Source organism: Ambystoma mexicanum, chromosome 6q (assembly GCF_040938575.1).
Source record: "Ambystoma mexicanum isolate Mex_15411 chromosome 6q, UKY_AmexF1_1, whole genome shotgun sequence".
NCBI lineage: Eukaryota > Metazoa > Chordata > Amphibia > Caudata > Ambystomatidae > Ambystoma > Ambystoma mexicanum.
In genome coordinates this window covers 1,568,910,987-1,568,927,935 of record NC_090937.1, presented here as the reverse complement: position 1 = coordinate 1,568,927,935, position 16,949 = coordinate 1,568,910,987, and the positions used below count along the sequence as shown (strand labels likewise).

The following is a 16,949-nucleotide window of genomic DNA, read 5'->3' as shown; positions in this document are numbered from 1 at the left end:
AGGTGTTAATTACGCCACCGTACACTACGGTGGCGTAATTAACACCGAGGTCCCATAGCGCCATGGATTTTTACGCCCGCAAAAAGCGGGCGGAAAAATGACCATGGCGCTATGGGAACTCGTAGTTGGCGGTAAGGGGTCGGCGCAGCTAACGCTGGCGCAGACCCCTTAGCGCCAGGGTCGTAATGAGGGCCTTTGAGTTTTGTCCCAATACCGCATCAAGTGTATGAGAGACGATATACATTCAGACAACCGTATCAAATGTGGCCCCGCACTGAAAGGGTGGAAGGATGTCTGCACACACCATTGGACATCGAAGAGCTATAAGTGAAATCGGACAAGCGCAGAGTGACGTCATGAAAGAAAGACACGAAGACGCACTGAAACGATATGAAATACTTAAAGGATAAAGATGTAACTGGAGTGATAAGAGAAATATGTAATTGAATACGAAGAAATCATATGAGACATATATAACCTTGCTGCAGGAGAAAACATAACATGGCTAAGGCGGCCATGAGAAAAAGATGGCCGTTGGACTTGTGTTGAAACCAATCAAGCTACCTCAGAGACAGTCCAGGGCTGCAGAGTCAGAAGATCCTTGGAAAAACATCCTATAAAGAAGAACCCTTGGGTTGGGGCCAGAACGATGAGAGATAATGGACTAATTGGGCAAGTGGGTAGTTGTCTGACATTGCTCTCTGCACCTCAGTTTCATTTTGCTTACATGCTGCTAACAAGCCGAAAGTCCATGGATGGGAGAGTATGCTAACGAATCAGAGGTTCGATGTAGTAACATGGTATGCAATGTTGTACAGGCCAGCCCGCTGCTGTTTTTCTGCTATAATCTGTATTATACGTATATTTAGAGGTGGTTCAAGGTGTGCCTATTGGATGAGGGGCATACAGTGATATTACTAATACTTCTATGATATATTGGTACATATGTTCCATTAACCAATACATCCCTTCAATAGGTTGTACAGTTTTCCCCGTAGGATGACATCAAGGATGACGTACATTGAGGTATAAAGCCTTTTGTAATAAAAATGTAAGTGTGAGTGCGTGGACTACAGTTTGTTGTTTGCCAGATTTCCCTGCTTTATTTGAGCTGACAATAAAGTAATACTTTGCCATATTCCTTGAGTCTTTGAACCTTTCCGGTTATTTGGGTCTCAGATCATTATTGGCAATTCCATCTAGCACATAAGAAAATTCATGGTGCTAAAGCACCTACTCAACCCATTTTCCAACCCTACATTCTCCTTCCCCCTCTCTAGATAGAGCCAATCTGTTCCATCAGCCAACTTAATACGCATACCAAGATTAAAAGATCAGATAGTACAAAGTATCGTGCATTTCTTAAAACTGGTATTGTGAAGAAGAAGATGACCGGGAGTACAAGGATCACGCGGGAGAAGCAGAGTGAGCGGTCTAGATTCTCAATGCAAGTGATTGGTCAGAAGCAGGACAACAATCTCACGCATTTGCAGGCACGTCTAAACATCTCAGGAACAGTCACCCAACCTGTCGAGCCATCTGAAGTATCCACAGCTGTGTCAAGGTAGTTTACTTTAAAAGGTATTTATTTTCTAACAAGTAAGAGCCTTTATAAGCCCCACCAACAGCTACTCTCCATCTTCAATCTCAATCGCCTCTCTCTAATCCGTTCGCACTCAACGTTCTCCCTTCTCCATTCCAAGTTGCACTCATTGCTGGCATATCACACACCTCCCTTTCATCCATAAACAATATAATTTCAGAGATGACTAGGACGTCCTGACATTCCTTCACACCTCATCACTGTGGGTTCAGACCTCATTACTTCTATTCTCTAGAATATTTTCCCTACTTTAACCAATCTATTCCCATTCTGTGTTCTACCATCTTCTGTTCTGATAGCTCTATGAAATGTTTCAATTACCAGCTGGGTTAGCAACCACTTCATAGGGTCCCTCTGCAGGGCATACAGTAGCTTCACCTTCACAAGCTTGGCGTCCCTTATCGTTCTCTCTTTTACTGCTTTCCTCTCATCATATCTCCTTTTATTGTGGTTTGTTTCTCTGTGATGTGGTTCTAGGTTCTCTTCACTTCCTCTCAGACCCATTTTGCTCTTCCTAACCATGGTCGACACATTTTACTGTTCGGTTTTCTTCCCCAGCTCATTTCAAATGGGGATATCCTGCAGTGTTGAGTGGTGAATCTATGAGCTGTTATCCTGTCCATAGCCACCCTTTTCTAATCCTTATTGTTGCACTACGCTCACAATCCTTTATCACTCGATTACATCTTTCTTTAACCCCGTTCGTTTAGGGGTGGTAAATTGACTTGAACATATGCGTAATGTCGTTGTCTTGAAGAAACCTTTGTATCTCTCTTGAATTGTACCCCGTTATCAGTGAGGATTTCCTATGGTTATCCTTTCTGTTTAAATATTTGCTCAATTAAATCTATTACTTCTCTTATCGCTCTATTCTTAGTTATTATTACCTCAACCACTTAGAGACAGTGTCTATCAACATAATTCAGAAACAGGGTATTCCTCGACGGTGAATTGGCCCAACTATATCCATGCCAACTCTCTCCCAAGGCATACAGGGAATGGACGTTTGTGTCATTGGGCTTTCCCTTGACTTGAGGCCCTTCTCACTTAATTCACGTGAAATACAGTTTCTCACCACCTTTTCAATCTCCAAATCGCAACCAGACCACCAATATTCTGACCGGACACGCTGTTTGGTTTTAGTGATACCTTGATGACCTTCACAGGACAGTTGTATAAGCTTCTGCCTTAGTCCATGCGGAGGTATCACCCTGCCACTTCTCATGACACACTCCCAAACCACTTGCGACTCATCCCTAATGGGGCAAATGCCTTCCAATTGTGTTCCTTCTACACAGCCCTTTGACACAGACCATTTCTCTGCCATCTCACGTATCACTCTCCTCTGCACTTCATCTTCTTTCAAGCATGCATCCCATTTATCTTTTGAAACCATCATTTGTTCAACGTTCTGTATACAGTCTTCTTCTTCATCTTCATCATCCTGAGAATCATCTCCACCATGTGTCACCAATCATGATAAACAGTCTGTGGGTATATTCTACATCAGAAGCATATTCTTAGAGTGTCATCGCCCATCTTCTTATTCTTGAAAAAGCTCTATCCAAGCCTTGTGTATTTAGTGTCTCTCTTAGTGCTTTGTGGTCTGTGCAGATTATGAATTTTGATCCCCATAGAAATGTGTTGAATTTATCTACTGACCATTTTACTGTGAGGAGTTCTTTCTCGGTGGTCAAATAGTTTTGTTCTGCCCCTTAGCGTAGCCTGGATGTAAAAGTGATGATGGACTCCATGTTGCATACCACTTGCATTATGCTGGCATGCAACCCTTTGTTTCTTGCATCCGTGGATTTGATTGTTTGTCTTCCCACCTTGAAATTCTTAAGTGATGGTGTTTGATTCAAGGTATCATCAATTGTGATGAACTCTCTTGCACATTCTGCATTCCATTCATATTTGGGTCGGTCTTCTAGCAATAGCCTCATGGTAACTGTTTTGTCTGTGAAATGAGTAATACATTTGGAATAATATTCCTCCATGCCTAAAAACTAGCAAAATGTGTCTTTTTCATTAGGGTATGGTATTGTTTTGATGTTGGTGAGAAAATCTTGTTTTGGGACGACCCAATGAGCAGATATTGTGTGCCTATGGTAATCTATTTTATTTTGATTGAACTTGCATGTTTATTCACTTAAGATGAGACCTTTCTCCACCAATAATTTCATTACTCTGGCCATCCTCCTGTCATGATTAGTTTGGTTGTTATGAAACACCAATATGTCGTGCTGAGAGCATATCATACTTAGTTCATTCTTGAAGATTTCATACATGATTCTTTGGAAGACTGATGCAGCAGAGACCAGGCCAAAAGGGAGGCAAACAAATTGAAAAAGTCCTTCAGGTGTGATAAATGCTGTTGTTCCTTCGAACGTGAGTGAAGCCTTGTCTGGTGATAAGTAGAGGGGAGGTCCAATGAAGAGAAATCTTTAGTGTCTCCTAATGTTGATAGGCTTTTTGCAATATTGGGTAGAGATGATGATCTTGGACTATTGGGTAGGGATGATGATATTGGACTATGCACTTGTTGAGAGACCGACATTCTACACAGAGTCTTAACTTTCCATTTGGTTTCACTACTATGACTAAAGGGGATACCCACTTAGATGCTTCACTTCTCTTGATGATCCCATATGCCTCTAGTTTGCACAATTATTCTTTCACTTTTTCTCTAGTGGACATTGGAATGTTCTGACTGTGTGGTATGGCTTGTGACCTTAGCGTATTCTGGTTTGGTGCAGAAATCCATCGAAAAATCCTACTTGTTTGTTGAATAAACTATTTAGTTTGTTGTCATAATAGTACATGACTGTCTCATTTGCATTGGGGTCATGTTTGTTGTCTAGCTTTTTCTATTGGAGTCAACTCAACAAAGGATCTGTTCCTTTTTCTGTAACATATATCTTGCCGGAGGCAACCCTTGCTTTGAACTCGAAATTGGCCACAAACCATCCTACTATTCCTACCTTCGCACCTCCATATCCTACTGGCTAAATGTCCACTTCCAGCAGATTCTCTCCAAAGAACCAGCATTTAAATATTTTTTTGGAAGGAGAGTATATTTCACCCCTGAATCGATCATCATCTCCACATCTTTCCTATTTATCTTTACATTATCTCTAAGTCCAGCTAAGTCTTCTTCTTCCTCGCTTACTGTGAACCAGGCACGTCATTTAGGGGTCACGCAAGGTCGCAACTGCAACCTCTGAGGTCTCCCTGGCTACCTCTGTGGTCTCTCTTGCTACCCCTAAAAATGTGTTTTTTTAAAAAGTGTCTTTTTTTATTTTTTATTTTTTTGTATTGCAAGCTCCTGGGCTTTTTCCGCCACCATGTGGCTCTTTACTTCTGTAGTGGCTAGCTTTCTTGTTCAGGCCTCTTAAAAAAAAGAAGAAAAAATGAACAGGAGTGTGACAAGTCTACCGCTTTCAGCACTGACCCTAAATAAGAAAGAATAGGAATAGCAAATAATGTGTCTTTCTGGAATTCTATACAATAATTGCTAGACTCATTGAAGGTTTTCAGGCACACTTCAGGGGGTGAGTCACTGATTTAGTCTGTTCTTAAACACCTCAACGCAGCCTTTCATCCTTGTGAGGTCGATTAATGAGTACCAACACAGGTAGTGTGATATTGGGTGTATTTTTTTCTATATAAAGCGCTTAAGCGTAAGTGCTATACAATAACACATCATTATCATTTGGTCATGGACATCTGCTTGCATTCACAGTAATTTGGTAATATGGGCCTATACACACTGATCTTAACGAATCATATGGCGATCCATTCTTGTATGAAATGTACATCACATTATAGCGATATCGTAACCATATTTTTCATAGTGTACAATGCTATGTGATGACACTTCATGTTTTGTCAAGGGGTGAAAGGTCGTGTTCCATCACTTCCCACAATATCACTTTGGGGTGCGGTCATCAAGGGTCTAGGGTTGTGTGATGTCACTTCCGCTACCCCTGGCATTTTGGTGAAATGACGTCCCTGCTGTGAACACAGCCTCCTTGGCACAGTTGTACATGCTCTCGACGAAATTGATTGTTTGGGGTCTGCAGCACTTGGCTAGGTGGCCCTTTCTCTTGCACCTGGCACACTTTGCTGCAAGAGCAGCTCAAGAGGGACTATTTGCAGAGTGACCGGGCAAGTTGCATCTTAAACACTGATTCTGTGCAGGTGTCGTCCCTCGCAGGTTCATTTGTCTGTTTCCTGGATTCCCAGGCCGTATGTAGTTCTTGACTGCTAGGTTTGTCTTTCATTGACGACTGGATATCGGAGAGATGGATTCAGTAGCTTTGACTCCTTTTCTTCCACTGCCTGATATTGTAGGGAATTCTTTTCTATGGTTTGCACATGCTCGACTTCTTTGGCTGTTCTTAGGACCTCCTCAAGTGGATGGTCACCTCTGACCCATAGATGTCCTCTAATCTTGCTGTCGCTGCACTCAAGCATAAACTGATCCGTGAGCCTTTCATCGGTTTGCTGTCCAAAATTGAAGTTTCTTGCGGGGCCCCTCGGTGCTGTAATAGACTGTTCCACCGACTCTTCATCTCTTTGTGTCCCTCCAAGAGACTGCTGGCTTTGGTCTCATATTGTTTGTCCATCTTGGCAATGCACTTTTCATATTCATTTAAGTCTTCTGATTCTTCTGGGGAAATGTCAGGAAGCTCATAAAACTTATCTTGACCATCAGTGCCCAAGCAAGGCATGAGTAGGCATTTCTTCATTTCCACTCCATAATTTGTGCCGCACACTGCACCTGCGTAATGTTCAAATTCCTTTTTCCAGCGCTTCCAAGGGACACGTGATTTACCAGAGGAAATGAGGAATGTCATTGGAGGGGATATATTTAGGAGCATTTTGGTTCCTGAACTGAGCCTTCTCTTGTGTCTCCTGTGCTTTTTCCCCTGCCAATGCGATGTTCTGAAGTATTATGTATTTATTTTTTATCAACCCCATTTTTGTTGTTTTGTGCTTAAAACACCCTCTTTTTTTAATGAATATATCTATTTGTTGGGATCGCCTCCCTTTCTTTTTCTTTTTGCTCTTGCCACAGCAGGGTAATTCCTACTTCCTTAGTTGATGTGGTTGCAGGCCGTGGTATATGAGTGTTCCTTCTCCTTGTTTATGTGTTGCTGGGCAATGCTGTTGGTGATGTTAGAGGGTCCTTTCCTCTAAGGTTTGGCAGAGGTTCTACGCTCTGTGCAAGCCTGCAAGTCGTGTCATATCTGCTATTTGGGCCCTTTTGTAAATATTTTTGTTTATAAAGTCACGTCACCAGCAGTGCAGGGGTTACCTTAGTGACTTGCACGGATCTATTATAGGATAGCGTCAATATCAGTAGAATGGCGGCAGTAACGGGATGGGTAGGAAACCAGGGCTGGCAGGGCGCCTCTTCGCCAAATATGAAGTATCCACAGCTCAGTCAGGGTACTTTAACAGATATTTATTTTCTGACAAGTAAAAATCTTTATAAGCCCCACCAGCAGCTACTCTCCAACTTCCTTCTCAACCTCTTCTCCCACTCGTCCGTTCGCACTCAAAGTTCTCCATTCTCCCTTCCAAGTGCCACTCATTTCTGGCACATTACTATCTTTGAAGAATTATGCTTTAGGATTCCCTACTTCTTCCATCACTGTAAACAGCTTTGGCCTGTCCCCCACCAACCAAGTCCTTTAACCTACTAACTACTAAACCATCTACTACAGTCGTGCCACTAGCACCTGCATGCCTAACTAGAAGCAAGAAAAACATAACAATGGAAAAAATCATACCAGCTATCCTCCCAACCTTAAACGCACTGCCAGACAACCTAGACCCCATTACTCTAGTCCATAAATACAATAAAATCATGCTTGATACTATGGACAAAATTGCCCCACTGAAACTTCGTACAAGCAAACCCAAAGCCCATTTAAATAAATGGTTTACACCTGAACTCAAGGCCTTGCGACTTATCAAGAAAAAATGAGAATCTGCCTGGAAGTTATGCCCAACTAATGTGAACAAAGTCAACCTAACCTCCATCTACCAGCAGTATAAAAATGAAATCTGCCTAGCAAAATGGAACTCCTACAATGACCGTATTGCCAACTCTAACTCAAGCATGTTGGAACTTTTCTCCATATTGAAAGAACTTGAGTCACCTATTGCCAGACCTGGTGCACAGATATCCAACATGCACTAGCAAATAAAATAAATACCTTACAAAAGAAAATCCAACTAAAAAAAGACTCCTTAAATCTTCCGAACCTGCCCATGCCACTGCCCAACTCCACACACAACACCCAGACAAATAAATTCTCATTCACCAAAACTACCACCCTGGAGGTAGAGAAAATCATCATCTCACTTAAGCCATCCAATTGCAAAGGCGATATCTGCCCAGCACAGATAATTAAAGACGCTGCCACAGACCTATCACCATTTCTCTCCAAACTTATAAAAGCTTCATTCTCCCCAGGTATTATTCCCGCCAATTTAAAACAATCTTGGGTGCACCCGCTCCTCAAGAAACAGTCACTAGATCCGCTTATCCCTACTAATTACCGACCTATTACCACGGTACCATTTCTATTGATGATACTGGATAAAGTATCATCAATAGAAATGGCTTACACCCAGATTCAGAAACATCTCGAACTGTACAAACTACTAGGTGCTAGACAATCAGGTTTCCGTCCCCTACACGGGACATAAACAGCCCTCATCGACCTAAAGACCCAAATAGATGAGCTGAGAGATAAGGGTAGGACAGCACTCCTCCTTCTACTAGATCTCTCAGCTGCATTTGATCTTGTGGACCACAAGGTCCTATGCAAATATCTGGATTCAGCAGCTAATTTCTCTACTGAAGCTATCAGATGGATAGAATCCTTTCTGAGCGAGAGAACGATGAGAGTTTTCTCCCATTCAGCAGCGGCAGACCCTACACCCATCACATGCGGAGTCCCCCAGGGCTCTTGTGCCTCCCCTACTTTATACAACATTTTCACCAAACCCCTGGGTATCACCTACACCAACCATGCAGAAGATACTCAGATTCTCCTCCCGCTTTCTGGCAAGGACAGGGAGTTGGTGAATAGGGTGTACCTCATCATTCAGGCATGGATGGCATCTCATGGCCTATGCCTGAATGTTGATAAGACAGAGCTAATCATCTTGGGTACGCACGCCAACATCAACAAACTTTGCCTGGAATACTCTTCGTTCAACATAGACGGCAATATCATCAAAGTATTCAGGGATGTAAAAACTCTTGGATTTTATCTTGACTCTACAATGTCATTTATTAAACAGGTTAATTCACTAGCATCTACCACGGCTTACACTTGTAAATTAATAAGAGCAGGCAAGCCTTTCTTATTCAACAATATCTGCATGATCTTGGCGAGAGCACTAATACTCTCCAGACATGATTATTGTAATGCTCTTTACAGCAGGGCAAACAAAACTATCACCCAAAGACTACACATTTTACAAAACAATGCACTAAGAGCTGCGCTCGGCATAAATAAAAGAGAGCACATCTCTGCCATTAGACGCCAACATAATTGGCTTTCCACTGACAATAAAATCCAACTAAAAATGATCTCCCTGACCCATAAAGCTCTTAGCAATGCTGCCCTTATCTACCTGAGGGATAAAATAAACAGAAAGTTCCAATTGCCTGATAGTTCCAAGATTCAAACTCTCCACAATTGGTGGCAATAGCTTTGCTGTGAAAGCTGCCACACTCTGGAACTCCTTACAACACAATCTGAGAGTGGACCAACCCTACTTACACTTCAGAAGGAATTTCATCAAACACCTTAATTCCAATAACCTTTGCCACCTTCACATTAGTCAATTCAAGTACTATACACAACCTTACATCTACAACTTTGCCCACAATTTGTATATGTCTTCTAACAACTATTGTAAATTATCTCGCACCTATTCTAACACTATTGTGCAAAGCCGACGCGAGGAATCTGAATCACTCAAGGGATTTACCCGGGACTATTGCAATAAGACGGAATATGAGTGTTTTGCTATTGCCCTATTTGTTTTGAGAAAGGCTCTTCAGCAGCCGAAACACGTGTAAACCAAGAATAAAGGAAAAAACTTATGTGTGGCGCAATCCTTGAGTGGCAGACCACTTTGATCTGTTTTCTAACTAAGGAGGTAGGGATTGGTTCCTCCAACTTTGGCCACACGGATGCGACACGGCTGAAAAGCCTGAAGAATTAATTTAAGGTCGCCAAGAGAAGAGGTTGTAGCAACATACATCCCCATAAAAAACTATCTATGATTATTACTCCTACCTTTTTCATATATTTGCACTCCATCTTGCAAAAATGTATATTCCTGCGACATTCTAAACTGTATATTTCTGTAACATTCTAAATTGTATATTTCTGTAACATTGTAAGCCTCGCATATTCTTATTGCTGTGCCCTGCTACCTCTGGGTCTGGTGCGCATTACAAATTAATAAACAAACAAACAAACCCCACAATAATGGCTGAGGTGAAAATGATCACCATCAAACTTTGAAGTTAGCAGCACTTGCTAATTTTGCAAGATGTGTGCTAACACTTCACTAGATCTGAGTCCAGCAGGAGAGGAGACAGAAACCCTGCACAAACAGTGATTTATAAAAGCATGTCACTGAAACTAGATGTGTGTTGTCTTGGTATTTCATTGCAGGATCTCTACTGGGGGCAAAGTGACATTTCATACAGCAATGAATAACCATATGTATCGTTAATATCAGTGTGTATAGGCCCATATTACCAAATTACTGTGAATGCATTCAGACGTCCAAGGCCAAATGATAATGATGTGTTATTATATACTACTTATGCGTACACTCTTTATATAGGACAAATATACAAACAATATCACCCAACCTGTGCTGGTACTCATTTATCGACCCCAGAAGGATGAAAGGCTGAGTTGAGATGTTTAAGAACAGACTAAATCAGTGACTCACCCCCTGGAGTGTGCCTGAAATAAACCTTTAATGAGTCTAGAAATGATTGTATAGAATGACAGAAAGACAAACTATGTGTTATTCCTATTCTTTCTTATTTAGGGTCTCTGCTCAGAATGTTACACTTGTGGAACTCCTGTTCCCTTAAGCGCCAAGGATGAGTTTGCTCGTCCTTTTTGCATAGACTGGCATAATAGCCTGGCAGTTAAGGGGTGAGGCCTGAACAAGAAAGCCAGCCACTCCAGAAACAGAGAGCCACATGGCGCTGGCCACAGCCCAGGAGCGTACATTTTAAAAAGAAAATATGTTTTCTTTCTTTTTAGGGGTAGCAAGGGAGACCTCTGGGGTTACAGCTGCGACCCCCAAATGACGTCCATGACTGATTATTTCCAGTGATGACTGCGGGCTGCCGGCGCAATACAAGCACATATAACATAACATAACTGCACAGGCCCGTCTACCCAGTGAAAAAAGTCACACTAGGCCACAAAACCCAACCAGCCCAAATCCAAGTAAAATTGTGTAACCCTTATTGTTGCAGGTTGTTGTGTAAAGAGAGCCGGAATAGCATCTTTGCACTAGATTGCGCCTTAAAGTTGCATTGTGTGACCGTCAAGGCGCTGCATTTGTTAACACTTTAATTATGATAGGCGAATGCACTCTATCGCTCTGTCACCACTCACCACCAACTGATCTTATATTGCAGCTATGAGAGCAGGCGAGCCTCTTACCATGCGCCTCGCTCATGGAGTGCCCAGCATCTGTGCACCCCGCCCAGCTTCGGGTCACGTGTGCCCTGGCAGGCCATTGGCCGCACATCTTTTCATATGATCTCACACCTCGCATCTCAAGTTGTGCAATGTGACGAGTAAGTAGCGCAGCCAGTCCTGTCTTTCCCGCATTGCATTCTGGGATGTGTAGGTCTGCATTTATCTGGTTAAAGGCGACACCACGTGCCCTGCCCCTAGACAGGCTAGGACTGGCCTTCATGGCAATGCTGAACCAAAAACGCAAAATGCTAGTGTGGGCCCGTTGTTTTTAATCAAAGTGAGCCACTTTTTTGGCAATGTGGGCCAGTTTGATGAGTTACGTCAGTGTGCGCGAGTAGGTAGGTCCATTGTTGCTGAATTGAATAATGCACAATTCGCATCATATTTGATCAAAAACCTCCCTCTTGGGTACTACTCATACAGTCTGTCACAAAACGAATGATTTGCCATTTGCAATTGTGGGCCACTTTTTCATTGGTGCCCGAGACAATGTTATGCCCTAGTCCGACCCTGCATAGATTGCAAAAGCTGAAGGCAGGGGTCTATAAGCCATGCCCCCCTGACATATCACAGCATGAAGCGCTCTGGGTACCAAAAGCACACATACCCGCGCCCAACAGAACGTGCCGGCCACCAACTGAAAAACCCACCTGCGCTCAGTGAACGCTGCTAACCGAACTGAAGCTGCCAACAGCACATCACAGCACATTCGTCCGCTCAGTCCCGCTAACTTACCGACCTGCCCCCTTGCTTTACAGATCCGCCACAGCGACCAGAAACCGCGCATGTGGCAAGAGTTTGCGATATAAAAACCTTTAACCTAACGATCGTGTCTCTTTCAGTCGAATGTCCGACGATTCACTCTTCCGCTGTAGCGCCAAGAAGCAGTTCCTTTGCAGCGTGCTTAGCCACTGCACTATACCTGTATACATGCTTGCTGGAGCAGTCCCTACCTGAGTGCTTGTTGAAAAAGTGGAATGTTGCACAGGAGTGAGGATGCAAACTCGTGCTCTATCCGACGCCTTGATTGGGGTGGCAATCCTGGTAATTAACTCACCACAGACACCTGCCCAGAAGCTGCCAGTCCCAGGTACGAACCACAAAATGCCTAACCCAGCCTTTCACTTTTCTGAGCTAGATGCAAGGAGTACCCCTTGGCCAGCAATACATCGAATGCTCTCTATCATTCTACCATTTCCAGCAGAAATGTAAATGTGTGGCGGGCCTATATAAACAAGCCGTATTCGTCGATCACTGTCGGTGAAACATAGCGCCCCGAGGCCCACGAGGAAACACGTGGAGCGCAATACTACGGCGTCTCCTCTGGGAATAGAGAGAAGGCCTGCAGGATGCTCGCGGGAAGGAAGACAATGAGGCCTGGCCGTGAGTCAGTCCCTGCTCACCGCGGGGCTGGGAGCTCTGCGCCCTGCAGGCGTAGACTATATATGGGCAACAGCAATTACCACAAACCAGAGGATCCGCAGCTGCTGCGCTGAAGTCCGGGGATTCCTGAGCGCGGGAGGAAGGGGCTCTAAAAACAGGGGGTGGGGCGTGGGGGACACAACCACCCAGAGATGCTGTTTCGGCTTCACAAACAGCCCTGACCGAAAGGTGTACCCCCCGCGCGCCCCGAGCGCAGCAGACGTCCGGGGCGGCGAGTTCACTTAGTGGAAATCTTCCAATGTATCACGTTTAGTGTGCTAGCGTCGCGAAGACCCCACCCTTGGTTTCGAGGCTCTATTGAAAGGTGCGCGAGGAACTTGCAGACCCCGTGTTCCATCCCAAGCCTATATCCATCCCTAGGCAACAAGCGCCACCCAGCAGCAACGTATGTTATTTGGGGTGCTAGGAAAGGACACCCTGCAGAAACAGCGCTATAAAAATACATGTGTCTATGCAAAGAACCACAATGGGGAGGGGTGAGGGGGGACAAAGGCGTAAGACATATACATGTGTGAGCTTAGCTCTGCTGTCACACACCCCCTTCACTCCATCTACGCGCTTCTACCGCAATGCAGACATATTTATTTATGTATTACATTTATATAGCGCACGTAACCCTCGGCCATCTGGGCGCTTGAACTTAAGAATAAGGTTACATTTGAAATACTTGTTTTTGCAGTACATAAATAAATTCCATTGCTCATCCACTAGCGCAAAGCTCCATCCATGCATTCATTCTTTCGCCCGTTAACACGTGCGCTCATAGCACAATTCACCCACCCGTTCGCCCAGTAGGTACTCATACAGTCACCCATGCATGCAAGGGCATCATCCTTCGCTGACCCTCCAGTGTATTCATTGTCATACTCATCCTTTCATTAGTTCATTCATCCAGGCACTCAATCATTGCGCCATTCACTTGAGGATCCATGCACGTGTAGCGCCAGCTGTTCATTAATTCGCCCATTCATTCATCTATGGACACACACACTAATCAATTCAATCTTTCACCACTGATATATGCAATCATCGAGTCATTAAGGACAGGCACTTTGGGACCCCAGCGGCGGTGATTCGGCGCAGTGAAAAAGCTCCACAATTAATTCATTAAACCATTGCAAAGTGTGCACCTCCGCCAATGAACTCAAAGGTTAGGTTCATCGATGCACGTGCTGTTCCTTCAGCTATTCAACCATTCACCCTTACTCGTTCAGCCATTCACCCATTCACCCATTGGCCCTTTACTCGTTCACCCATTCACCCTTTACTCGTTCAGCCATTCATCCATTCACCCATTCACCCTTTACTCGTTCAGCCATTCACCCATTCACCCATTGACTCTTTACTCGTTCACCCATTCACCCTTTACTCGTTCAGCCATTCATCCATTCACCCATTCACCCTTTACTCGTTCAGCCGTTCACCCATTCACCCGTTACTCGTTCAGCTATTCACCCATTCATCCTTTACTTGTTCAGCTATTCACCCATTCAGCTATTCACCCATTCACCCTTTACTCGTTCAGCTATTCACCCATTCAGCTATTCGCCCATTCAGCTATTCACCCATTCACCCTTTACTCGTTCAGCCATTCACCCATTCGCCCATTGGCCCTTTACTCGTTCACCCATTCACCCTTTACTCGTTCAGCCATTCATCCATTCACCCATTCACCCTTTACTCGTTCCGTTCAGCCATTCACCCATTCACCCGTTACTCGTTCAGCTATTCACCCATTCATCCTTTACTCGTTCAGCTATTCACCCATTCAGCTATTCACCCATTCACCCTTTACTCGTTCAGGTATTCACCCATTCAGCTATTCACCCATTCAACTATTCGCCCATTCAGCCTTTACTCGTTCAGCTATTCACCCATTCACCCGTCCTCACCAGCGATTTCGTGCAAGTGTGTATTAAGGCATTCGCCCACTCATTCATCCATGCACTAAGAGACTGAGGCACCCACCCATGCAGTCCCCGTTCAGTTATTCGTTCGTGTTCATCTATTCACTCAACCGCTATAAGAGCCTCCCTCAGCCCCCAGTTCCCCGCGGGACAAGGGCTGCGTCTGCTGGGAGCGCTGCACAGTGTGGCGAGGAGCTGCGCTCGGTGTACAGTGAGGCATTCCCCCCCCTCTCACTCACCTCGGAAGCTGAGGCTGACCACGGGGTCGCTCTGCCTGTCCCCCTTCTCCACATTGGGCAAGCTGCAGGCCCGCTGCAGCAGGCACCGCAGCATGCTTCAAGCCCCTGGCAGCGCGGTTGCAGGGGTCGCGGGCCCTGCAGGGGGCGAGGAGACTGGAGTGTGGCGGGCGCTGCCGGAGTGTGGATGCCGCAGGCAGCGAGGCGGCAGCGCTAGAAGTTGCAGGGAGTGGACCTGGTGCAGCCGGGCTCTGGCAGCTGGCCGCCACCGGGGGAAGCAGCGCTGGGATCAGACCCCGCCTACCCCCGGCCCGGGAGAGCGCTGCCAGCCGCGGGAGGATGCGCGGGGCGGTCCCGGACTGGCAGACCTGCCTGCGCTCCCACCTTCTCTCTCCCCGGGACTGACTGCAGGGGCTCTCCGCTGCCCAGCTACAAGATGCGGCGAGGGCTCCGTCAGGCCACCAAGGAGACATTCCTGACCTGCAGTGCCTGGATGCCGCCAGATCTGTATTTCCAACCCGCCCAGAGCGCCAATCCCTCTCTTCTAAGCACTGTGTCGCTTCACACCCCGGCAAACTTCAAAAGTAGCACATGTATTCCGTTCGCCACTCCCGTGTTTCCAGCTATAGCCATCCCATGGCCAGATACTGCACAACGCCAAGTGCTTAGTACAATTTTTGATACCCAGACCCAACCTCCATAAACCCAGGTAACTAGGGGGGGGGGGGGCGAGGGAGATGGGGGGAGGGGCATTTATTCTCATGCCCCCACCCCCTGCCCCATATAAACATTTGCCTCTCAGAAGATTAATCATGAACACCTGGACAATAACCCAAGGAAGGGACGTGTACTATAATGTTGTCCGCAAAGTATAAAAGGTGCACACCTTTTAAACTTAAAAAGCTGTCGTTAAATAGTCCCGATTTCAGAACTATCTTAACAAAGCAATTTCACAGAGTTCTTACATCAAGTAGTCTTGTGGGGAGGTGCCCCGCCTCTGAGCCTAAGAATCCTGGCTTTGCCACAGTTTAAAGCAGTCCGAGGTCACTAAAATAAATGAAGGGTGCAAATGAATGTCCCCGGATCCGGGAAGACGCCGGATCCGGGAAAATCCGTCCCAATGCCAGCACTGCACATGTGCCCATTTGCTGCCATACCATGCCCTGTGCACCCGTATTTGCCCATCGGAATATATTAAGTCACATACATACATCATCTAATGCAACATGGGTCTGCAAACTGTGGCGCGGATGATGTTTGCGCTACAACTTCCATGATCCTTCACCCTTGACTGTGTTGCCGAGAGCTAATGAGAGTTGAAGTCCAAAACATCTGGAGAGTCAAACTTGCAGGACTCTGAGTAAGAGGTGCAGCCTTTTGGGCTTGGTACAGCCTGGCATTGCAATTGTATACATGTTTTAACTAGGGTGCAATGAAATGAAACTATATTTTATTTATATTGCGCTCGTACACAAGTGTTTCAGAGCGCGACATGACCACTGCGCTTCAAGCATACAAGGATGCGTAGGACTAGGGATGTGCAGAACTTCAGATTCGAGTAAGTTTTCAGGTGAATTCTGTCTGAAAAAATCTTTCTAGCTCTGACCAAATCGTTTCTTGTTATTCAGCTCGTACCGAATACTTTTTCTTCTCATGTGAATGAAATGTAACGACTCAGGGGGGCAATTATGTAGTGTAGATTGCAAAAGAGAATGCAATTAAACACCTGAAAGGAATCCTGTTGTAATGCGAAACTAAGGTGCATATGTTTGCGCATTGGAGCGCAAGTGAGCAGTGAACATGGTATGGTCCAGTGGGAAACGCCTCTGGAGAAACAGTAGTGGTGGCCAGTAGGACTGAGGTAGTCATTTATATGTCAGACTGAGGTAGTCACTTATATGTCAGAGGAACCTCATTGGTGATCTAAAATTTAATTTGAGCACACAACCAAATGAAGAGATTTTTTTCTGAAACTCACATACCTCGT

At 45.1% G+C, this 16,949-nt stretch overlaps 1 protein-coding gene across 9 annotated transcripts in view; it reads right to left on the bottom strand.

Annotated features, from left to right (window-relative positions):
• Positions 1-16,949, bottom strand: part of DYSF (dysferlin) — a 1,254,081-nt gene that overhangs the window by 1,105,974 nt on the left and 131,158 nt on the right. For 4 of the 9 annotated variants that reach the window (XM_069632294.1, XM_069632295.1, XM_069632292.1 and 1 more), the window contains exon 1: positions 14,966-15,420. The exons of 3 other annotated variants lie outside the window; for them this stretch is intronic. In XM_069632294.1, coding sequence (XP_069488395.1) covers positions 14,966-15,059 — 94 coding nt within the window. In that variant the 5' untranslated portion in view covers positions 15,060-15,420. Of the gene's footprint in view, positions 1-14,965; positions 15,422-16,949 lie in introns of those variants that run through there. 2 more of the 9 variants (XM_069632289.1, XM_069632291.1) reach the window with 1 other exon arrangement.